The following is a 24371-nucleotide window of genomic DNA, read 5'->3' as shown; positions in this document are numbered from 1 at the left end:
GCTTTTGGCACCATTCCCTGGGGCCTGAGGAACAGCTGGGTCACAGATTGTCCTCCCCAGGCACCGCAGGGCTGTGTGCTCCCCCCGGGGGGCCGGGACCGCACGGACAGTGCGGAGAGCTGCAAATTGTCCCAGAGGAGGAGCAGGCGCAGAGCCGGGTCAGGAGGCACTGAGACCCCTTCAGGATGCTGCCCCAAGACCCAGGGGCACTTGTTGCCTGCACGGAGCACACTGGAAGCTAAGGGGTTTTTGTAGAAGGGGTGACTGGGATTTTAAGGTGCTGGCCCTGCTGAGGCTCGAGCTGCAACCCCTTGCACCCTGTTCCAATGCTCGTGCTCTCCACCTCAGCTACGCAGCCCCAGAGCAGCCTCCCCCCAGCCTTACCGGTTAACGGCCACCACGGTGGCACCCAGCTGGTCCTGGACGAGGACTGACACGGACACCACGAAGCCGCTCTCCTGGAAGCCGGGGGGCAGGAAGGCGCTGTGCTCGGCACGGCTGCCCTTGTACACGCAGAACTCGTGGTAGTGCCCGGCACGGCGGCGCGACGCCAGCAGGATGTACACCAGCGGGTCGTCCACGTTTTCCGTGTCCCGCCAGCCTGCAAACAAACCCAGAAAGAGGTGACCGGGGGCGAGGGCACTGGGGAGCTGCCACCACCCGGAATCCCACAGTCAGGGCAGCTTTAAGACTCCACCAGGCCGGATGATGTTTTCAGGCCTGCCATGCAAAGGTTTGGCACTCTTTGCCTGATGTTTAGGGGTTTCTGCATGGGTGTTTGTATCCTGTAATATTAAAACAGGTCTGTGAAGAGCTCCCAAATAAAATAAAAATGAAAATACAGCAGCACTCATCCAAGGCCACAGTTTCTGCACCAGTCCTGCAAAATCTTACATTAGACAGAGCTCGGTGCAGCCCTCAGGCAGTTCAACATTTCAGGAACTGGGTCTGGGACAGAACCTGCACAAAGGGTTCCTCGAAGCTCCTGGGAAATACAGGGAATCTTCTAGGGCCAGGGAGTGGGGAAATGTGCTGCACATTTGCCAGTGAGCACCAGCGAAGGAATGGGAGCACCTGGCTCTGCCAGGGCCCGCTGCACTGGACACAGACCAGCAGGGCTGCGTCCTGAGCATTCACTTCAGCTTAAAAACAATCACCCAGAGCTAGAATTCCCACTGCTCCAAAGACGTACTGATTTCATGAATACTCCGAGTAGCCCGTACCAAAGTCACAGTCACAGCACGCTGAACACACTTCTGGTTCTCCTCCAGCCTGAGCTGCGCTTTGGTGACCAGCCTCCCCTGAACCAGCAGGGCTCGTCATTTCCTCTGCGGCATGGCTTCCCAGCATTTGTGCACAGAACACATTAATCTCTAACACTAATCATTTGGGGAAATAAGGTTTTCAGAGGCACTTATTTGTTGGCCCAAGGCTATAGGCTGTCAGCCAGGCCGCTTTTCCAAAGCTGGTCTCTTTGTTGCTGTCTCTGCAGCTGGTTGAGAAGGTAACTGCTGGTGGGAACATCCAGCCCACATGGAAGAGAAGGCCTCAGCGCTTTGTCTCTACTCTTCCCACATCTGTGTGACTCAGTTTTGAGCATCTATGTTCTTTTTCCTGCCCCCAAACGCCAGTTTCTTCCATGAGTACTGTCCTGTCCTGGATACTGCCATTCAAATACATGGACTAGGTATAAAAAAGTGCCTGCCAGGAATTTTAGAGAGCTCCTTGATTTGATCACACAAAACCGCTCGTGGTCCAAGCTCTAGGGAACAGAAATTGAAAGGTCCACTTCTGAGCTCAGGCCTGACCAACAGTGTCCTGGGGCTGGAGTTCAGGGAAAAGAAAACTTCAGTGCAAGTAAGGGCAGCTGGTAACTTACTGAGCAGGAGAAGCATTTGCCCATGAAGAACAGAGAGGGCTGGCAAGCGCCCAGCATACTCACCTGTACACTCAAAGTGCACCTTTGCCATCAGTGCCCTGAGCGGTCCTTTGGGAAACAGCCTGCAGGATCCTCCGACAGGTGGCTGGTTGGGCAGCAGGTCAATAGAGGCAAAGCCTTCCTCCCCTGTTGTGAGGTCTGTGATGTGGAGGGTGAAAGTATATCCCTCCCCGTCCTTCAGCGCCCCTTGCCTCAGGACCAGGTTCATTCCTGTATCGCCAGTGGATGTAGTTCTTTTGTCCAGTATGAGAGACTTGTTTTTAAAGCTGTGCGCTGCCCATCTCTACAGAGATGAAGAGGGGAAAGACAGGAGAGGTTTTGTTTAAATCTGAAGTTATGCCCCTGAAACGTTTTCAGATTGAGTCCCTTATAAAAAGTAACAGATTTCTAGTGGGAGCGTCTGCCAAATTTGCAGTTGATAATTCAGCTTTAGTCTCGTGTGCTACAGCAACAAGAACTGGAACCTTTCCAAAATGTCTGGTGGGAATATTTCCACTGTGAGATCTACTTTAGTCTCTGGGATTACATCATCCTCCGACAGAGCATTTCATAATACAGAATACAAAACACAGGAAATAAATTAAGTACTGGTGGAGTCTCCATGGGATACCATGTTTTATATGCTGTAAGCTGAACGTGTCCTGGATGATTACTGTTAATAGCACAAATGTACAATTGCGATAACAAGAGGATTGGTGAGAGAGCCAGCTAGAAAATGCCATGCAAGTACATGCTTGCCTTGCTGGGAGAAATACAGATTAGCTCTCGCAGAGGGACTTCCACTTCTAAGACCTGTTTCATTCAACAGGTAGCAGAGACGCTGTGTAGTGGAAGCTGTAATTAAAGGAGAGCATGAGGGACTGAGCAACCTCTGCCTGAACCACCAGAGCAGCGTGTGAAATGCCAGCCAGCAGGGAGGTGAAAGCACTTTCCTTTTACAGGAAAAAAAAAAGGCCTTTGCATAAAAAGGCCTGGTCACTCATAGGCTTGGCTTGAAAATGACTCAGCAAGGCCTCCCCTTGGGTAGGCACTGCTGGAGGACTAACAGGGCACATGTCCCGCAGCCTGCAGGCCCACCAGAGCAGGTATCTCCTTCAGGATGCAGCTGGCACACCCCTGGGCAAGGAGAAGCTCTGACAGCTTGCCAGGGGACTCAGTCTTTCCACCCTGTCCTCACTGACTGCCCTGTGCTCCCTGAAGTCCAAGTGGGGAGCAACGACCAGCGTTGCTGAGGGCTTTACCCCGAGCTTGGAGTCATTGTGACAGTTCTGGCAGGTCCCCTCCAGGTACACGTAGGAGCTCTTGCTGACTTCGTAGACAGACTGAGCCTTGCAGGAAACGCACTCCAGGGACACGATCGGGACTCCTCCCCTCTTGATGAACACCTGGGGAAACAAGAGGCTCTGTCAGGAGGTCTGAGAGGCCGGGGGGCAAGAATACAGACATCTAACCAGTACGCAGCCATCCCAGCACCTGGTTCTCCAAGCAGGAGTTGCTCTGCACCAGCACACTCTGCTCAGGGAACAGCAGTAAGGGATTTCCAAAGGATCTCAGGTCAGACCTAAGCTACCTCTGTTTTCTTATGCTGGGCGAGGTGAGTTGTTCTGCCACTGATTTTCAAGAGCCACCCAAAGCCAAGCTGGGCCCATCAAGGAAATTCTGGGTTTATTTTATTTGCATTTTTCAACACAAATCATTTTCAAAATGCCGCTCTTGTACCCCGTACTGAATTCCCAGTGAGTCCTACTTGTCCTTTAGGGTGGGGATGATGCTACCTGAAGCTCTTTGCTGTTCTGAGCATCTCAGGACAGCTCACAGCCCTACAGAAGAGATCTGCACTGCAGCTTGGAAAAGAGGAGAAGTCTAAATGGAAGGAGGAAAGCCTCCATTATAACGCAGACCAAACATCTGGTGAGCACCTGCTCCAGGAAGCAACTGCAACTCTCCTTTGTTTTCTGGGGGCCAAACCCCTGGCCCTGCCTCTGCAGCTGTGCAGAGCCTGACCCCCAGGGATCACACGCTTCTGCGGTGCACAAAGCACGGGGCTGTGGGTTCCTGTCCTCGACACAAAAGGGTGCTTAACAGGAAGCTTTTACAGAACAACAGGGGGCTCAGAGCAAGCCAGTGAGCCTGGTGAACTGAGGATGTTCTCTGCAAAGGCAGCGCCTGGTCCCCTAGGCTGCCTCCCCTCAGCTACTGAGCTTGGCACCAGCTTGCATGCCAGCTCTCAGGGCCCGGCCCCTGGGCTCCCGAGTGCTGTGAGCACTGCAGGCACAACTACGTCCCGGAGAGACAGCAACGATGGCAAAATTAGCTAGATGCAACTCCTGCTGTGCATCAAATGCTCTTTGCTCGGCAGGTGGAAGAACCGCCTTTTCCAGAGAGCAGGGTGTTATTCCGGACCTCTACCTCTGATCTAAGCTGCACATCTCAGGACACCTACCACGCCTCCCCGGTAAAGCACTCAGAGAGAGGAAAGCTTCAGAAGCACTGGTCTCCAGACACAATGGCTGCTGAGCTCTGCCCCGTCCTTTGTCCAAATGCCTTTAATCCCCTAGGAAGCAGGACCGTGGGCCAGAGCCCTCTGCCCTGGCATGATGAATATTCCGCATTCAAGGAAGGACAGCAGTGAAGACACTGTTTAGCATGGCAGACTTTTAAAAGGGGATAAATATTCCGCAGCATTAAGCCTGAGTGCATTGAAGCTTCATTCATTCCTCCAGTATTTGCAAATTTCCTATGACACTGGAATCATTGTTTTGCGCTCATGCATGGAAACCAGATAGTACGGAATGTCCTTGAAAGACTATCAATTTAATTTTTTTCTTTTTATCCTCCAGCTTTGGTTTAAAACCCAGGCAGTAAGAATTTCCATTTTCAGACTAACTATATCTCTAATTGCCAAACACACCACGATGAATGTTTCTGACATAAACCATAACTGCTGTCGGACTGCAGATGCATTCAGTGTTGGGCTTAATTTGACATAAACAACATGCACTTAAAAACCCTCCCTTAAGAAAATTCAGAAGGAGAGAAGAGAGGAACTGTTGACAGTGAAATTAAGGACCAACGCTGAGGAAGCTCTCTCTGGGCAAAAATCAGGGGAGAGCCTAGAAACGTGACGTGTGAAGGGCCCAGCACTGCACACAGCAGTGGAACAGCGACTGACCCTGGGCTCCTTTGCTGTTCTCCTACAGACTTGCTGCTGCAGCCTCTGGGTCCCAGGAGCAGAGGCAGCCCAGGGCTGGGTGACTAACACCGGGCTGCACAGTGAGACCAGCCCCAGCTCCGCAGGAAGGAAGAAACTAAAAGAAACTAAACTTTGTGCACGACAGGCACAAAGAGCTGCCCAAGGCAGCATAGATGAATATATCACGGAAATACCAGTGTCTGTTCCTGCCAATGACCTGGATGGGATTGGTTATGGAGCCCCAGTGATGCCCAAAAATCTCCTTCCCCTGCACCTCCAACAGCAGAGCCTTCCACAGCCCCCTGTGGGACTGGCGCTGGCTCTTGGCTCAGGCCAGGGAAGCAGCTCAGGGCAGTCCCTGTGGCTGGGCAGCACTCTGCTCTAGAACCTTCCTTGGAACCTTAGAGCTAGAACCTTCCAAGGTTCCTTGGAAGGTTCCTTGGAAGGTTCTAGACAGAACAGACATCCAGCAAACATCCAGCTTGGCTGCTGCACCCAGCAACAGGCGCACAAAGGCAGAAAGCGACAGCGTTCTGTGGTACGTACGGTTTGATTCGTTGCCTCGGGATTCATACCCTCCTTCCAGACAGTGAGGTTGAACGTGTACTCCACATCTGCTTCTAATACAGCTTTGGGAATTGTGACATTTCCTCCCTTGGCACTGAAATTCAGAGAGCACCCTGCAGCCGAGCTCTGCTTGCAAGGAGAAAAGAACTTTCAAACCCTCCTTGGTACGGGTGCACGTCGGGTTAGTCCACAGCCACAACATTCAGGTCCACACAAAGCCACCTCACTGCCACAGACCTTACTGCACAACGCCACTGCCGGGGCGGGAGCAACGGGGCCGTGTGGATAGTAAAGCACATCACTCTGTTCTTCAGGTTAGTAAGAAGTATTTGAAACACTCCTGTATTTCATCCGAGTCCCAAATTCTTATTTGATAGCAATTAACTTTTCATGAATTAAAGCTTATAAACATTGCCAAACAACACAAAAAACGTCAAATTAAACTTGAAAGTCTAATCCACACACGCTTCACGTTCTTTTTACTTTGTAAAGGCAGAAAACAATGATCTTTTACAAGCAAAACAATCCTGCATTCAATTAAAAAAATATTCCCCAGGTGGATCTCCCATGACAATTTGAACGACAACTCTCCCCTGCGCTTTTACCACTGCAGTGTCAGATTGTTTCAGCGTGCCAGGACAGGCACAGTGACTTGTCTGGGACTACCTCCTTGGGACTTGCCTCCTCTGAAGTCCAACGCTGGCCCCCGCTGCTATCAGAGACCTTGAACTGTTAATGGAAGAGGGACCAGAGCCCTCAGCAGCTCTGTAATCCCTCCAGGTTATGGAAGCAGCTACACTGAAACCATGAAGCAGAGGCCAAGTCCAAAGGAAGCAGCAATGAGAACGCTTCAGCTTCCAGTGCAAACACTTCTGAAGCACGCAGGGGCAGCGCGCAGCACCGGACTGCAGCAGACTGCATACGCAGCTCCTCCCTAAACCTTTGTGCCACCACCCTGAGCTGGGAACTGGGCAACCTTTGCAACCCTCCTTCCTGAGCAGCTTTGTTAAAGGTGCTGACAAAAGCTCCCCTTGACATCATTTCTACCCAGACACTAATGCATTTGGTGGAGCTGGAGCTGGAGCTCCCAAATTATCACCCTCTGTGGCTGTGCAAAAATGCTCTTACCTTGGAGGAGAATGTACAAGACCACTGGTAAAACAGCGGAGTCTGTTCACCGTCTTCCAAGTTTGGGTCATAGGACTTCTCCCCATCCAAAATTAAGTCCTGAGTGTTGGACCACACGCGGTATGAGCCCCCATCAATAATTGGGACCAGTTTACTCGGTATCATGGTCACGTTGGCAAAAATGCTTTTGGACAGTGGGGTATCTCCAAAGGAGACAATGAAGACGAAGCAATAGTTCCCAACTTCCAGGGCAAGCTTTGGTATAACTAGCTGCGGCCTGTTCACATCAACGTTGGGCAGATGGATCCTGCTGGACTCGTCCAGGCTCAGGCAGCTGGGTGCCCGGTATATCTCCCACAGGTGCTCCGTCTGGTACTTGATGCACCCCCGCAGGTCAAGCTGTGCCTCGAGGTAGTTCCTCTGGGACCGCTTCATCACGACTTGAGGGGGCAAGGCCAGCTCCACCTCTGGCTCCTCACACTCCAGAACTCTGACAGTGACGGTGAGGCGGGCTGTGAGGAAGCTGATGAGATTGGTGGCGTTCACCTCCACCAGGTAATCCCCAGGGCTCAGGTAAGAATAGTTGGCCACTGCGACCTTGGTCATTTGAGTGGAAGAGCCGTCCCCAAAGGTCCACAGGAACTCCACACCCCTGGCACTGGGCACCACCGCGGCCTCGAACAGCGCTGTCCTGTTGACAAAGGCATTGGAGGCGGTGAGGGAGACGTGGACTATCGGGTCCTGGACCTGGATGGTTCTGGTGATATTGACACCTCCCAAGTCGTTGAAGGCACGGAGGTAAATCTCGAGGAGCCCTGCAGCTTCTGGAGTGTAGGAAACGCTCTCTCCTGCCATGGTGACCACGGAGCGGCCCTGCTCTTTCCAGAGGGAGAACTGCCAGGAGAAGGACACGCGGGAGCCACTCCCCACCTGGGCGCTGAAGCTCTTCTCCGTGCCCGTGGGTATGCCTCGCTCACAGCAGTTCAGGAGCCTGACATCGCGGACGGCCTCCAGGACAGAGATGAGCACCTGGGCGTGCGCGATGCTGATTTGGTTCTGCACGGTGACAGTCACCAGATAATCACCGCTCTTGGTGAACTCATGCGTGTACTTGGACCCGTTGAGCACCACGGAGTAGTCCCCACTTATGCTCACCAAGTAACTCACAGAGGTCCCTGACACCATCCTGATCACGAAGGTGACCTGTTCTCCTGGCTCTACCACCTTCTTGCTGGCAAGAACTTCCAGCCCTTGAATCCTGTCCAGCACAGAGATATTCCTGCTGGCCAGAGCCCAGCTGATGTCATTTGATGCATTCAGATAGACTGTATAAAAGCCCGCTGTGGGGAACGTGACTGCCACGGACTGGCCTGTCAGCGTGCCGTTTGGCACCTCCCAAAGCCATGTCACTTCGGTCCCCTTCTGCAGCTCCCCCTCGAAGACCACGGTGGAGCCTGAAGAGACATACCTACAGTCCAGTTCCGCGGTGCCTATGCTCAGCCCCTCTATGACCTCCTCCACACAGACATAAATTGTTGCATTGGTCGAATCCAGCTTGTTTTCTGCTCCAACTATGACCTCCATAGCTCCAGGGCTTTGGAAGGAGTGTATAATGAAGGGTTCAGATGTAACAGGAGAGAAGCCATCCTCCAGGTACCAAACATACGTAATACCAGTGCCGCTGGTTATGGTGGCACTTATGTTAACAGAGGCATTAATAGCCACCGGGTTGGGGAAGGCATAAGGCTTTAGAAGACCAAGGCTTTCGATGAATTCCAGTGTCTTGTTAGCAGTTGCGCATCCCAGCATGTTCGTGGCTTTCAGATAGACAGTGTAGTTCCCAGCTTCTAGGATGTTCAAGGAGAAGGTTTTCCCGGTGAAGGTCTGCACAGCATGGCCATCTTTTTGGGCTACCCAGCTGTAAGAGATGTTTGTCCCCTCTCTCACCACTGCCTGCAGATGGAGCGTTTTGTTTGTTGGGAAGTAGACGTCCTCCACCAGGTCACTGCTGGCCACCTGCAGGCCTTCAATCTGTTCCAGGACGTAGACGTAGATGCTGTCCTGCAACGAGCTGATCTCATTCTCTGCTGTCACAATGACATTGAACGTGCCCACGGAGCGGAAGGTGTAGGAAATTGTGGAGGAGCCTTGGATGGGAGTGCACCGGTCACAGAGGATCCAAGAGTAGCGGATGGCACTGCCAGCTACCAGCGTGGATACAAAGCTCACCGAGCCGTTTAACGGCACCACCGTCCTGCTGGCATTGATGGTAATCCCCTGAAGCCGCCGTTTCACTGCGACATCAATCCTGGTCTCATTAGAGCTCACGTCATTCCGGCCCGTCACACTAATTGTGTAATAGCCTGTGTTGTTGTAGGAGTGGGTGGTGATTTGGCCAGGCTGGGTAGTGCCATCTCCAAAGTCCCAGAAGTAATTCACTTTGGTCCCATTCATGCTGGCAGAGAACAGGTAGATCTGGTTCAGCTCCAACACCCTTGTCCCATTATATTCAATCTTTGCTATCCCAACGGGTTCCTGGACTTCCACAAATGCTGTGTCGTTATTGAAAGAGACGTTGTTGGAGACAGTCACTGTGACCAGGAAGACCCCTGTGTTCTTGTAGGTGTAGGTGACTTCAGTCCCACTCGACCTTGTGGACTCATTGTTACCAAAATCCCAGCGGTAGCGGTACTGGTAGAGGGGCATGGCACTGACCTGGAAGCTGCTCTCCTCACCAAGCCTCACAAACTGCTTGGAAGGGAGAAGCGTGACATTGACTATCTCTGGCTCCACGCAGACACTGGTGAAATAATGAGCCTTGTTAAACCTGCTCGAGAGGGTCAGGGAGAGGAGGAACGTCCCGCTCCGGGTGAAGTTGTGCATCACTACAGGGTCCCCGCTGACCGTGACGTTGGACGAGCCATCTCCAAAGGTCCAATCAAAGATGTATTCATCAGGATTCCCCGTCACATACGCAGTGAGCTGCACATCTGGATGCTCAAGGATGCAAGAAGTAGGGTCTATTTTGAGTACTTCCAGGACAAATATCCGGACAGGAACAGTTTGGGAGACAGAGTTCACAGGATTCACAGCTGTCACGTTCACGGTGCAGTTGATGTCCTTTGTGTACACGTGTTCGACCACTGGCACCTGGCTCCTCAGCACCGTCCCGTCCCCCATATCAAATATCCAGGTGACACTGTCCCCTGTCTGCACCGAAGCATTAACAGTTACAGGTGCACCCAGCTCCGCTGCCTCATCTACAGAAACACGGAGCCCCGTTATCTCTTCAAACACCTGGTAACACTCGACTGTCTCCACACTGCTTATGGTGTTGTTCACGGACACGGTGATGTTGTAGACCCCGCTTCTGGAGTAGCTGTACGTCACCGTAGGCTGGCTCACTGTCAACAGCGAGGAGCCGTCCCCGAAGTCCCAGGTGTACCAGACACCGTAAGGAGACGGCAGTGCACTAGCTCTGAAGGTGACCGGATGGCTCACAACCAAAACATCTTCCTCCGCTTCCATCTTCACATCAATCAGGTAACTGTGGATGTGAACTGGGGCCAAGTGGGTGAGGTTCTCAAACTGGTTTGATACTTGAACCACCAGAGCGTATTCACCTGCAGAGGAAGGGAGCAGAAAAATAAGGCAAACCGCTAGAGACTTCCATTTCCTCTGATGGTTTGCTCAAGAATGAGCAAGCCATTTTATTTGAAGACACCTGGTGACCTCCCCCCAACAAAAACATCTCAGTCCCTTCTTCCGCAGAGAAAGCTTACCTGGGTGTTCATAGACGTGTGACACATTGTGCTCGATTACAACCTCATGGACGCTGGGATCAGGAACGAGGAAAGACTTGTTGTAGGGAGGTTTGAACTGGTATGTCTCCTGGACATCATCCCCAAAATCCCACCTGGAGAAACATACGGACCATGTTGCACTGTTCAACACAAGCCCCAAGCCCAGGTCTTTCAGAGGCAGGGCTGGGGTTTTTGGAAAAATAAAACCAGAGGAATTGTAATGCCAAGTACCAAAGCAGTAGCTGTGCCCATGCTGCATAACCCTGGCTGTGAGAGGAGCACAGCACTGGTAAGAAGAGGGGGAACTAAACATTAAAGCAGCATTGCAATCCTTTAAAAGAAAAGCATTTGAGGCTTGAGGTACAGGCCCCAGCTAGCGTGACTGAATCACATTTCCAGGGATTAACTAGAGAGCAGTTTGCACTTCAAATCAGCGAGACAGCAGCTGAAGAATGTGACAATGGAAATCAACTGGCCCTGAGAAGAGTTGTGACGTAGGGAAGGCCGGTAAGTCATGCACAGCAAAACCCGAAGTTCGGGCAACTTGCAAAGGACTCACAGGAACAGAGCATCCACAGCTGAATCAACCTGAACCCTCGCTGTAAACTCCACGGTGCTGTTCTGTGGGAGGACCGGCAGGACGCCCAGCACAGTCAGGTTCTTCATCTTGTTCATCATCTCTACTGTGACGTTGTAGTTGACTGTAAAGTTACTGACGTGGTTGGAGGCGGTGAGCTGGGAAGGATAGTGGGACAAAGAACGCGTTTGGGATCACCGTGCTGGGCTGCCCTCTCCTCGGAGAGGGGCTTCACCGCAGGGGAGAGGTTGCCCCAGGCAGGCGGGCAGGGTAGGCCAGAGGAGAGCAGCCTGGGGGACAGGGAGGCAGAAGCAGAGGCCTGAATGGCACCGGGAAGCAGCATAAACTGGAAGGTTTATGGTTTTACCTACCTGGCACTGCCTCCTCTTGCTGGACCCACCACATCTCCACCACTAAGTTACCCCAGGAAGGGCTGGCTCTAGCCAGCAAGAGGACAGAAAGCTGCTCATCCTGAGGCTCCTCTGGCCCTGACCCTGCCAGCCATCCTTTTGCCTGCTCTGTGTGTGCCCCGCGCTGTTTCCAGCTGCTGAGCACGGGGACTTGCAGACACCGAGGGACCAAGAACCACCCAGTCTCCCTGGGACAGCTGCAGGTGAGTGGCTCCAAGCACAGTGTGGGGATGGGGGGGCTCCTAAAACTGAACATGCCGAGTGCAGCCCCAGCACCCTGTGTGTAGTGGGTGCAGGGAGTGAGAGCAAAGTTGGGCAGAGGAGGGGAAGGGACAGGCGAGAGACTGAAGGAGCATGACAGAAGTAGAGCTGGATCCTCAAGATTATCCAGGCATGTAACACCAATACCTAATGATGAGGCATCTTGCCATCTCCTCACCTGCCGGAGAACTGAGCTGCTGTCAGAAGGGACCCTTCAAACCCAGCTGGGACCTCTCGCACCAGCAGATAAAAGTTCATGCCTCTGCTTCTGTGGACCTGTTACACTGAGCCCAGACTACCAGCACCTTATCAACTCCGTAAGTAAAAGCAACCCAAGCTTGCCAGCACAGTGCTGCACCCAGCAAGTTAGCATGAGCGTGCCCTCAGAGCTAGGGCTGACGTCCTTTCAGGAAGCCAGCAATTACCCTGCAAATGTGTCAAGCAGCTTGGAGCCAGACCAAGACTGTGCATGGCAGTGCATGGCATGGACCAGAAAGACGTCCTGGGCAGAGGTAAGCTCCTCTTCCAAAGCAGATTCCTCCCTCTGTCCAGACTTTTTGCTCAATCCTTCTTCTGGTGTCATGGCAAAAATCACTGTTCCTGTCTATACCAGTAGAAGGAGACCAGAAGAGCTTGTGGCAGCTCTGTCCTGGCTATGGAAGTCTTACATGTGAATCCTGCCCCTGCCTGGCTCTAAACGCCCATCTACCATGTGCCAAAGCAGTGGGCAGCACCCTGCTGTGGGGTCACTGCCTCATTCCTGCTGGGGAGGAGTAAGGACAGGTACACCATGAAAAGAAACTAAACATGGAGAAAAGAGAACACAAAGACGAGAAAGACGGAGAAGCCAGCAGGGGAGGAAGCCAGGAAAAGAAACGCATTTGCACGAGCAGCTCAGTGAGGAACAACTGATGAGCTCATTAGGAGCCCAGTGCAAACCTCAACTCAGCTGCAGTGCACGGCATAAAGCTGCACTGCTGGCAGCTCCTGGACGGGCAGGGTGTCTGCAGAAACCTCTGCTTTCTCCTCTCCCTGCTGCTTTTCCTGCTTGGTTTGCAGGATGAAGTGGAAAGCCAGGATTAAAAGGGAAAGGCCTTAGCTTACCGAAAGCTTGTACACAGCTGGGCTTTGGTAGATAACGTTGAAGACAACATTGTAAAAAGTGAAAGATGGCTTATCATCTACTGTCCAGCGGAAAGTCACATCTGACCCGGCTTCCATCACAGGGACGTAGCTCTGAAAGGCATGAGGACATTTTATACTAGTGCAAGGGAAAAGCATGCCCAGTGCGTCCCAGGAGATCTCCAGATGACCCACAGAAGAAGCAGAGCCAGACCGGGAGGCATCACCTATCAGTCAGACAGCACTCCCAGAGCACAACACGGGGGTGCAAGATCATCTGCAGCTGCGTCACCTACAGAGCACTGCACACCCCGACCCTAAAAACCAACAGCAGAGCTGGGAGCAGAACCCACACTGCCTGCTCCCACACTGTAATGCTCTGCTCTGGGCATCAGGTCTCCTTCTTGCTGACTGAAAACGTTGCTGAAACAACTCAGCTTCACCTACACCTGCAAATTCAGTCTCTGACTTGTCCACGGATGCTGCCTGACCCAAAGGCTAAGGCGGTTGCCTCGTGCTGGACAGGGCAGGGTTTTTTCCTCACTCCTACCGTGCCTCCTGAGCAGACCATGGCAGCTAGGAAGGGTGAGACCAGAAGGCACTGCAGGCACAGGGTTCTGCCACAAGCAGCCAGAAGCTGAACACAGCATTTCACAGATATCAACAGGCAGCTATTATACAGGTTCCTAGGGCTCGGCTGTAGTTCTGGGGACAGCGGATTTGAGGGGAAAAAAAACAGACTGCAAACACCAGAAAAATCCAAGATTTTGATGGGTGGATGAAACATGCCCATAGCTTCAGCCGGCTGGTGTAAGGATTTGGTAGAGCAAATCAAAATGTCTAAAAGAATAACTCCCTAAAGTCAAACGGAGGTAATCACCAGCCTCTGATAATACCTCGATTTTCTGAGCAATCCCCTGGGCAAATGCAAAGCCAGTATGCCCCTCACACTATGTGCTGCCTTACCTCTGAGGGAATTAACGTGAGCACACAGCTGAGCTGCCTTCCTGCCAGCGAGCAGCAGTGGGTTTTGCCACATGCACGTCCCAGTAGCAACACTGACTGCATGGCCCACGAGCCAGCGCTTAGCAGCAAGCAGTGCTGAGCCCTGACCCCCAGTCCTCCTCTTCTCAAATCCACACCGTCAGCAGTAAAGGCTAAAAATCATTGTTAGCAGCAGCAGTAGCCACTCACCACTCGTGTATTCAGCAGGACTCTGCTCTCAGGGTCAGGAGTGGCCCTCAGCCCGCGGATGGGCTCCTCCACTTTCACTACGACGGTGATGTTCTGGGAGCTGACGGCGTTCTCCGCCACAAGCACGTGGCTGCTGGCCCCCTCCCTGAGGCCGCTCAGGCTGAGCAGGGCAAACCAGGTGTCGTTGGTGTCCCTGGCGCAGTCGGCAGTCAGCACGGCCGCGGGGCAGCTCCCCTCGAAGGGGACGGTGTGGTTGTCGCCCAGCCAGCGAGCTGTGGCGTTCGCGCCCGAGGAGAGCTTGACCAGCAGGGCAGTGTGGTTGGAGGGCACGTACACCTTGCCTCCCTGGGGAGCGGGGTGGACAACGCGCAGGCCCGACACCCGGGAGGTGACCCAGAAAGTGCAAGAGAGGTTGGCGCTGAAGGGCCCGTTGTCCACGCTGGCCCTGACCGTGTAGTGCCCCGGTTGCTCCAGCCCCGTGTTGTGGGGGCTGATCACCGGGACCTGCTGCTCCTCGGCGTAGCGAACTCGGAGAGAGCAAACTGTGTCGTTGATCCAGGTGGCACCGGCAGAGCCGACAGACGGCCCGAGTGCCCAGTCTGAAGAGTTTGTGGTGAAGAAGTTGGTTCTGTAAGGGGACGTGGGGCTTGGCTGGCACTGGAGGAACGAGCCCAAGCCTGCGCTGTGCTGGATACTGAAGACATCCTTGGCCCTGACAAAAATATCTTCTTTTCTGAGGGTGACCTGCAGAGAGAGGAGACGTTTTTGGATTGATGCATCAAGTTCAAAGCGCTCAGCACCCAACTCTTGCCTGGGCAAAACAGCTGGATTTACTGCTGAAGTGAAACCCACAGAAAAGCCACAGACCCAAATGCTGCATGGGGAAATATTTCACCACTGTGCTCTCCTCGACCACTTTAAGTCAAAAATGCCATGTGCTAACAAGGAACTCAGCTCCATGCTCTATCTGCACTTCCTAAGTGCAGTGGGGACAGCAGAGAGGGTGCAGAGTGTTTTAACTGACTGCACGAGGTTGTTAGTGCAGGGAGCCACAGCCTGCAAAGAGGAAAACAGACAGTGGTGGCACGAGGTGCAGCAGTAATAAACACTGACCAGGTAGGGGGAGGAAGGGCCAGCTGGTACTGTGAAGAGAAGTTCCTTGATGAGCTGATAGCTGAGCTGGCTTTCATTGTGCTGAAGGGACTCGGGGCTGCTGGCAAGAGAGCTGTTGGTGCACTCTGTCGCATTGCAGCAGTTGTTTACCGATGCGCACAAATCAGTCAAATGACACCACTGGAAGCCAGGAGGACATTCAAGTAGAGTCCAGTTCCCATCATCCTGAGAAGTATGGAATGGTTCTGTAGCATTTTGTCCCTCCGGGTAATCTGGAAGAGGTGAAAGAGGAAGCAAAGTTTACTGTTCTAGCAAGGAACTCTTCAGTGCACTTCTACATTGCTCCAAATTCACCATATTTTTCCCACTGTGACTGATGATGACTCCACTCTTAGTAAAAGCTGCAACTGCAATACATCCTTGTGCTACGTAAGTCAAAAGCGTCCTGTTTTACTGGAAAATTTCACAAAGGCAGGAAGATTGTTAAAACAAAGTCAGTCTCTCTTCCAGTGAGAATGCGCCAATTTGCAATCTAAAAGAGATCTGTGTTCAAGGGAAAGCTATTCCAAGCAAAAGCAGAGCTGGCTTTGACACTGAAAACACATTAAGTAACTTTTCTTAAGTTAATGTTTCCATGTTAAAGTATCAGTTTTTCAGTGTCAAAAAATATCCTTTCGTAATCAGCCAAATAGATGGCTATAGCAAACAATTGCAAAATTAATTGTTGCCAAACCGTGAGCACTGAGCTGCTGTACAAGGAGTAAAGGGCTTTTTGGATCATCTCATCCATCAGGGACAAATGGGCTCAAGAAAATATTCTTCCTCATTAACCTGCGGGGCCAGACGGACCAGAACACGTTCCATTAGACGTGTCATGTCTTCCTGAAGTGTAAAAGTGTAACTCAGAAGATTAATTCCCTTCTACATGTGTTCCTTACGCTCTCATCATTCCTCAGGCACGGAGACAGGTAACAAAGCCATACGAAACTGCTTGGGGTCCTTGTGGGGAAGAACCATCATTCCTAAGTGGCAGCTGCTGGTCGGCTTAAACTAAACAGAGAAACACACGACCCTGTAACTACCAGCTCTGCATTTGATGTCAAATTTGAATGCTCTGCTTTAAGTCAGGGCTGGCGGACAGACGTGCCTGGAACCATCCTCACACGCAGGTCCAGGAGGGGCCTTTTCACTAAGCAGGGATAACCACAGGCATAACTGGGAACACTCTGGGGTCTCTGAATAAGGAATGTGCTTCTCTGTTTTAGGACTTCTGCCACAAAAGCTGTAGGAGAGGAGACATTTTCAGCCCTGCAGCCAGCTGAGTTTCTCCCTTTTTACCATCCCTGTTACAGCTGCCAGCTCAGACTCCAGTCCCCATTGCTAACCCACCACATCTGCATTGCCACAGCTGATGAAGAGCCATTATTTAGCTGCTCAGCTGTTCTCTGGTCACTGCTTTTCCAGAACCACCTCTCCACCCAAAAATCTCTCCTTTGGCTGTGCTGGTTGGTTCCAACAAGACCATTTTTATCCTGGCTTTGATCCATGCACTTGTGGCTCTGCCCCCTTCTAAACTGTCAGGTCAACGTAAATTTAATCCACCCAGTTTCTCCCTCTATTCACTTCCCCAGCACACCTACTTGTTAAAGGCAACCTCAGGCTGTCCAACTACACCTGCAGATCTTGTACTTGAGTCTCCATAAAACATAGAACCAAATCTCTGAGTTTTTAAGGCTTCATAGCTAGCTTCTGCTTTGAAGCCAGAGGGCCACAAGAAAGCCACTCACACTCAGTTTGACATGGCCCTCATGGCATCAGCCCTAACCATAGCCGAAGTGTTGAGAGATGTCTCACCTTCTCCATCTACTGGTCTGTACACCTGGAACCTCACTTGAACAGGGTGATGCAGGTCTTGTGTCACAAACTCCAGGGCAGTCAAATACCCCTCATGCCTGAAGGCCAGGTCAGGGAACACCATCACCTGCAAAACAAAGCAAGGCTCTCACCTACCCATGTCTTCTTGGGCTACCTCTGCAGCAGCAGGATGAGCAAACCCTCCTTACCTCCCCAGTTGGCACTGGAGCTGACAGCACATCTTCTGTCACGTTTTTCAAAGCCATGTCGGTGTCAAACTCAGGGTTTCCCACAAGGAAGTTTTCGGCATTTAAGAGAACTCCTGTTTACAAAGCAAGTATTTGGACAAATGAGACTCACATAACGATCTCCAAGGCCTCATAGTACATATACATAAATATTCCTATACAGTACCCCAACATCTCACAGACTACAAGGTGGCACAGAAAGAAGTCCTAACAGCAGTGCCACAGCCCCAGACGCAGGCAGCAGCACTGACTGCTCCAGTAACGGGGGGAAGCTCTTCCCAAAGCTCCACATCAGAGCTTCACCTCTCTCTTTACGTCTGTAGATGGCAAAGATTGGAGTGGGCCAAATTCCTTGCAACAGGAATGTCGTGGTTGCTGACGGTGCCACTTGGTAAGGGGGCAATGGTCTGGACAGCCCCCTCCACGCAGCCCTGTTTTTCCCTGGCACGTGCTAACAGGACACCTGCCTGCCCGAGATGTCAGCTGAGAGCAGGAGGAAAGCGGAGCCCACCTGTTGGCTTGTACTCGCACACGTAGCTGTGCTTGGCCATGCACAGGTCTGTGTTACACTGCCCGGCTGGGCCCATCCGGACACAGTGGTCGGCGTTTGACGGATGGGGTTCTCCTGGCAGCCAGTTCTGACAGCTCTCCAGATTAAATCCTTCGCCTCTTTGCTGTGCTCCAGTGCTTGCAAAATCATTGAATCCAATCCAGACATCGAGGCTCCTTCAAAAAAAAAAAAAAAAAAGAAGAAGAAGAAGAAGAAGAAGGAGGGGGGGTGGATTTCAGGAAATTATGAGTATTAGAAAGATCTGGGACAGATGCCATCTATGGTTCTCTACGAAAATAATAATCTTAACAACAACAGCTCCATCCAGGTGTAAGAAGCTGCATGTAAAGGAGCCTTTTAGTTACAAAAGGATTCCAGAATCCTTTCTGCCACTAACACTTACTGTTTTAACAGCAGCTCCTTCCAGGTGCACCATTCTGCCCACCAGCTGCTCAGGCCCCTGTACTACAGGCTGCAGAGAGCCACCCGCCCGCTGATGTAGAGGGGACAGCAGAGCCCAAAGGACCTGACAGAGCCAGCAAACCAACATTGTATTGCAACGGAGCTGGGAGGGAGAAGGAGCTCGTGGGGATGGCTGCATCAGGTGCAGCAGGTTGACTGCAACCTCAGGCCTCTCCTAGCAGAGCAGTTGGTTGGAGCAGCCTGCCTGCATCGCCGTTTAAATGACCTTCACTGATACTTTTTTTACCGAGTCATGACTTAAGAGGAATTTTACAGTCATGCAAAACTGTCTGAAAAAAAAAAATGCAACTTTTAGAAAGCTTCTGTTTGGTTTCTGGAGACCTGTGGAATTTGCCATTGGTTGATTCTCCACGGCAAGTGGAATTGGCACCAGGGCAGGACTAAAGCTCAGATGGTGCCAGGTACGGGAGCTCCTGTTCAGCTCCTGTTCATCTCTGATGCAGCTGTCGGAAGATAATGAACTCCTCAGTCACCACCGAAAGGCAGCAAACACAGCGGGGGGCAACACACAGCAGCAGTGGCCAAAGCACTGCAGGAAAAAGAGCCCCACACAGAAGAGGAACCGGCAGGACCATTTTGGGAAGATGACACGGCCCTTCCACATTAGGAAAGTGGCTGAATGCCAACAGGGATCCTGGTGGAAAGTGCTGAATGGTCTTTCATAGCCACAAACAGCCTGGACGACTGTTTCTAATCGCACCCAGAAAGCGAGGCATTTGTTCCATATTATCTACGGGGGCGAAGAGCCTCACCGTGCACCCTTCAAACCCCCCGCTTTTTCTCCGCAGCCCCTCCTGCTGTGGCCCTGCCCTCTGCTGCAGCCCGCTGGCAGCCCGCTCCAGCCGCTGTGCACCGAGCAGACGGGAGGTAACCGGTGTCCCTTCACCACTGGGCTCACGACAGATGGAATGATTAATGAGGTCACGCTGAAAAATGACGACGAAAATAACTGTTCTGTGAATCAGTAGTTTTCACTGCAAATAAGATTAAAAAATAAATAGCCGTTCTGCTCCCGGACCACTGGCAGGGGATTAGGGAGAATGGGTAGGAAACCGCCTGTTTGCTGCCATCAGTAAAACCCGATCGAGTTTTTCCTTTTCTAATTCCAGCTATGATCTAACTTCAAGTCATCAAAAAAAAAAAAAAAAAAAAAAAAGGAAAAGGCTGGGTGGATTGCTTCCCACCCCTGCCCCACTGCTAGGCCCGTAACCTTGCAGAGAGCTATGAGGGGGCTCCAGACACCGTCAGCTGAAGCAAGGTGAGGGTGTCCCTCACCTCTGAGGAAGGAACAAGCTGCCTTCCTCGGGGCAGCAGGAGCAGAACGAAGTCTGAGGAGGCCTGAAAGGGGAGAGGGACTCACTGCACTGCATCAGAAAATGGGGTCCCCTGGAAGGGCGGTGGGCTCTGGAGGAGGAGAGGGCACTGGCTCAGTGTGCATTGCTCCTGGGGAGGTCATCAAATGATAGGCGTGAAGGGGAGAAGAGAGCAGTCCTTGCTGCTACGTGCTCTAATGGAAAACAGATTTCAGCTTCTGTCATTTTCCCACAAGAAACTATGGAAGCTGCATGTTCCAAAAACCTGCGGCTTGCTTGATTTGTCTTTTATCACCAGGGAAATCGCATCCTGGAACTGTCTCATTCATGTTTATCTGAATGGATTAATAAAATAAAGAGATTAAATAAAGGGGGCTGGGGAGGAGAACAATGTGGGGCAGCAGCTGGGAAACAGCTTGGGCGGCTCACTCTAATCCGAGGTCTCATGATTTCCTTGCACTGCAGTCCATCAGAAGCCTTGCACGCAATGCCTGATAAATCAGCACACCAAGTGACCAGCTGCTAACCCACGGCAAGGGGCAGACTCCTCCTCCCCAGGGCAGGGACCACATCTGTAACCTCAGGATAAAGCCCAATGCGAAGGGAACGAGGCAAGGACACACATTTGGGGAGAAGAGCTGCCAGTCCTCAAGCAGGTCTATTCAAAGCCTATGTCACATGCAGTCGTTCCCTCTGCGCGTGCTTTCTGGGCCACATTTATTAAGACAGGATCTGCAACATCCTCACCTAGGAGAGCTGACAAGAGCTGTCAGGCCCCCACAGCTCCCCTGCTCATGTTCTTTGCCCCAAGACTGGGGGAAAGAGAGGGCACTTGGGGGAAAGAGAAGACTGGTTGCAGAGAGGGCACTTGGAGAGGCCCACGTAACCCAGGGATGACACTCCAGCGCTGCCTGTTTATAAAGCCCGAGTGCTGAGGTGGAACAGATGTTCCCGGAGCCTGATGCTCAGAGAGGAGCACTGCTCCTTCTCGGGACACAAAAGCAGAGAGGATGTGGTCTGGGCTGCAGGCTGCAGCCGTGTGTCCAGGATGTGGGATTCTGAGCTGAGAGGCAGGATTACAGTGCTGGCTTGTGCTCTGCTGTAGCAGCTGCTGGATGTCCCGGTGTCCTGTGCTGGACAATCCAGCTGTAGCTCTGCTGATGGAGGGAGCTGCTTCTAAGGTCACCTTCCGGCCCTGCCTAGCAGCCCAACACCTCCTGGCCACCAGCACCTGACCCCCTCCGCTGCCTGCAGACGGTGCTGGACCCAGTGGACGTCTCTGACCCAGTTCAGGGGCAGCCACAGGCACAAGATGCCCACCAGCTGCAATCCCACAAACGCCAGTTCTGATTTCCAGTCTTTCTGCCTCTATCCTCTTCTTCCCTCCACAGCCTCTACAGAAGTAAGCCATGTACAGCAAGGCTCGAGCTCTGCTTATTCCTCCTCCTTGCTCAGCAGCCTCACACCCAGCTTCTCCCCATGCCGTATCACCCTCAGCTCAGACCCACACATCCCACCAGACCGACTGGCTGCAGAGGGCTGCCTGCTGCCGGGCTCTTCCCCCCAGACACCTCTGCAGATGTAACCCCAGAAGCACAACATTCCTCCCTAAGAAATCTTACCCCTCACCCTCCTCGCTTACCTGATGACGTGAGCGACCAGGAAGCCCTGGATCTCAGGGCTGCTGACAAAGGCCAGCTCTCCGTTGCCGTGCTCCTGGCAGTGCTGCTGCGCCTCCAGCCACTCGGCCTTCTCCACCACCAGCCGGTAGCAGTGGTTGTTGCCCGGGAAAACCAAGCCGTCGGGGGGACACATGGGGTGAACCGCTGCGAGAGGCAGAAGAACACAGGCATGATGCCCTTCCTGTGGGACCACACACCCCAACCCAACCTGGGGCACAAGGCACCGGGAGTGTCCTGCCCTTCCTGATGCCAGAAAATCCCATTCACTGCTCAGCTGCTCTCTGTGCAGTCCTGTACAGGGCCCAGCACCGGGCAAAGCACTGCTTGGTCAGCCTGGGTAAAGCACGCAGGGCTGCAAGGAGTACCGAAGGAATCTCCCCTTACTCCTCATTAGGAAGGAATGGAAAAGGTAGCCTCAGGACCCAATGCCACCCCATCCCTTGCTCAGCACCCTCTGGCCTCCCAGCCATCCCCGCTTACCTCTGCCCAGCTCCCCAGCCTCTGCCGTGATACCGTACAACACCGTGAGGCCACTGCCGCCTCTGTTACGGATCCGTATGTCCAGGCTCTCGTTGGTCTTGATCAAGGAAGGGCATTGCAGTTCTAACTTCTGGGGCGAAGCCACCACCTCAACTTCTGCCTGCACGTATGTGAACCTGGTGCCCACAAAGAGGGTGGCGGTGACATTGTACTGCCCAGGTAAGGCATACCTGTGGACAACTGCATTTCCAGTGGTGTTGAGAACCTCTGTCTGGTCCCCAAAATCCCACTGTAAAGTGCTGACGGCAATGGGAATACTGACGTTGAAGAGCACGGCCTGGTGTAGGCCATACCGGGGCTGGAGTCCTGTGAAAGACACAGAGAGCTGAGCCTCGAAGGGAAAGTGGACGAGCGATGGGCCACTGCAGGCCTGCCCAGGCAAATGCTCAGTGCAAAACAGCAAACAACTGGAGGAAGAGTTCGGTTCATGGGCAGAACCACACAAACACTGCCCCTGGGTGCTGAAACCTCCGTATTCCTGGCCTTCAGCATAACAGAGCGCGCTGCAGGTCTCCTCGGTGAGGTTCCCGGGGTGAGCAGACGTGAAGAGGATGACCAGCTCAGCCTCCCCTGTGTGGTTGCTTGTCAGGCACGTTACATATTGAGCTCCTGGGGGGGAGAACAGAAGATCCTCTTACAAACTGACACTGTGAAGCCACGGCTTGATGAAACTCTCCAAGACACCACCCCACACCCCAGTGAGTGGGCTGCTTCTACTCCAACCGCTTCCTTTTTGAGTCTTGCCTGGCAGTCTTCAATCCCTCAGCAATGACTTCCATCTCTTTCTACTAATGCCGACAGAAATAAAGCCACTCCCACAGATTTATGGAGCAGGAACGCTCAATAACAGGGGTCATTGGAGAGCCTGACAGTGCCACAGGACACGGAGCCGCTCAGAGTCTGACCCTGAAAGGAGACCCAAGGAGCAGCCCCCAGGTAGGGCCAGGAGAAAAGGCTCTCCCTTGGTAGCACCGTGGCTGGGCTGGTGCCGTTCCACTTCCAGCCACAAGCCCGTAACCAAACACAGCTGGGCAGAGGGGCACACTGGGGGCACGGGGAAAATGCCACGGGACTGTCCCCAAGGCCCACACTGGGGGTGCGCAGACATTGCAGCCACCTTCTGCCCTGGGACAGCCGAGAGCTTCCCACCTGTCTGCAGATAAAACGTGGTGCTAGAGAAGAGGACAGCGTCTCACAGCCCGTACCCGGGAGGTGCAGAAGGATGCATTCACACACATACATGTCCCACCCCCGGGGCTTCGCTCCCCCGCCAGCCGCTTGCAGGGGCCCTGCCCCAGGCACACGGTGCTCAGCCGCAGCCCAGCTGGGGCCGCCTGCCTCCTGTCCAGCTCTGCCCACGCAGCCGAGCCGGGGCTGCCTGCGTGTTTCTGCTGGTTGCTACAACATTCCCCCAAACATCTCAACGGCGCTGGCCTTGCGTGATCTTCCCATATCCAACCCATCCAACTGTCCGGCCTTCTCCACGGCCTTCCTGCAAACGCCGAGCCACTTTTCTGAAGAAAAGTCCCCTTGAGGAGGGCCGTGCATGGGAACTACCTTGTTTTTAACAGCAGCCTGGCCATGCTCCTCAGCTCCCTGCCGGCCAGTAACAGCTACCAGCAGCTGGCAGGCTCTCCCCGGCCTATCCCCATTACACTGGATTACCCCAGAAAACATCACCTGCAAAATTCAGCTTGGCACATCCTCCAGTCCCATCAACTCCAGTAGTATTTCACAGCTTAGAGTCAGATTGCTAAATGCACGAGAGAACAAAAGTCTCCAGCCAGAGATGGGGCTAGCTCCACCTGAGGGCTGCTGGCAGCTGGGTCTGTAACGAGTTTGCTGAACCTAGCCACGGTGTGACCGACTATCCTTAATGCACCAAGGTACAGCCAATTGCTACCGTTATGTGCTTAATTAGGTTAGAACTAGAGACTTACGGAGGTCTAACTGGGATCACCACCTCCCCTTGGGCCCACCATTTCCACAGGTTTAGTCACCTCGCCCACCACAGCCCGCCGTGCCTCCTTACCGCAAGTAGCGTTGATGAACGAAACGTTGAAGAGGGAGAGGTTTGCCACCGCAGGAGGCTGGGCACATCTCGTATCTGACGCCTGGAGAACCGTCACTTTTCTGTCTTCCACCCAGCGGGGCAACCAGGAAAGTTTGCAGTCACAAAAAAATGGATTCCAACTTAAGTTTCTGTAACAGGAGATCAGAGAAAAGCTGTGCATTAACTTGACAACGGGAAGCATGTGCTAAGTGTTAATTACAGCAATGTGCAGAGCCCTCACTGTTCCCATCTGCGCAACTCCAGCAAAATGCTTCAGAAAGAACTGCTTAGGGGAGTTAATGAATAGGGAATCAAGCAATAATTAACATGATTTTTCTAGA

At 52.8% G+C, this 24371-nt stretch overlaps 1 protein-coding gene across 5 annotated transcripts in view; it reads right to left on the bottom strand.

Annotated features, from left to right (window-relative positions):
• The window catches only part of PKD1 (polycystin 1, transient receptor potential channel interacting), a 96904-nt gene that overhangs the window by 23761 nt on the left and 48772 nt on the right, over nt 1-24371 (bottom strand). For 3 of the 5 annotated variants that reach the window (XM_035340054.1, XM_035340057.1, XM_035340052.1), the window contains 16 exons: nt 24010-24179; nt 21918-22586; nt 21398-21581; nt 17921-18135; nt 17371-17483; nt 17162-17288; nt 15308-15579; nt 14195-14938; nt 12983-13114; nt 11190-11365; nt 10610-10743; nt 6828-10450; nt 5679-5828; nt 3181-3324; nt 1943-2222; nt 385-601 (listed from right to left, as the gene is read on the bottom strand). In XM_035340054.1, coding sequence (XP_035195945.1) covers nt 385-601; nt 1943-2222; nt 3181-3324; nt 5679-5828; nt 6828-10450; nt 10610-10743; nt 11190-11365; nt 12983-13114; nt 14195-14938; nt 15308-15579; nt 17162-17288; nt 17371-17483; nt 17921-18135; nt 21398-21581; nt 21918-22586; nt 24010-24179 — 7350 coding nt within the window. The remainder of the gene's footprint in view (nt 1-384; nt 602-1942; nt 2223-3180; nt 3325-5678; nt 5829-6827; nt 10451-10609; nt 10744-11189; nt 11366-12982; nt 13115-14194; nt 14939-15307; nt 15580-17161; nt 17289-17370; nt 17484-17920; nt 18136-21397; nt 21582-21917; nt 22587-24009; nt 24180-24371) is intronic. The other 2 variants (XM_035340055.1, XM_035340056.1) reach the window with 2 other exon arrangements.

This window comes from Oxyura jamaicensis, chromosome 14 (assembly GCF_011077185.1).
Source record: "Oxyura jamaicensis isolate SHBP4307 breed ruddy duck chromosome 14, BPBGC_Ojam_1.0, whole genome shotgun sequence".
NCBI classification, from domain to species: Eukaryota; Metazoa; Chordata; class Aves; order Anseriformes; family Anatidae; genus Oxyura; species Oxyura jamaicensis.
Note: the sequence above shows the minus strand (reverse complement) of the source record. Positions and strands in the feature narration are given on the sequence as shown.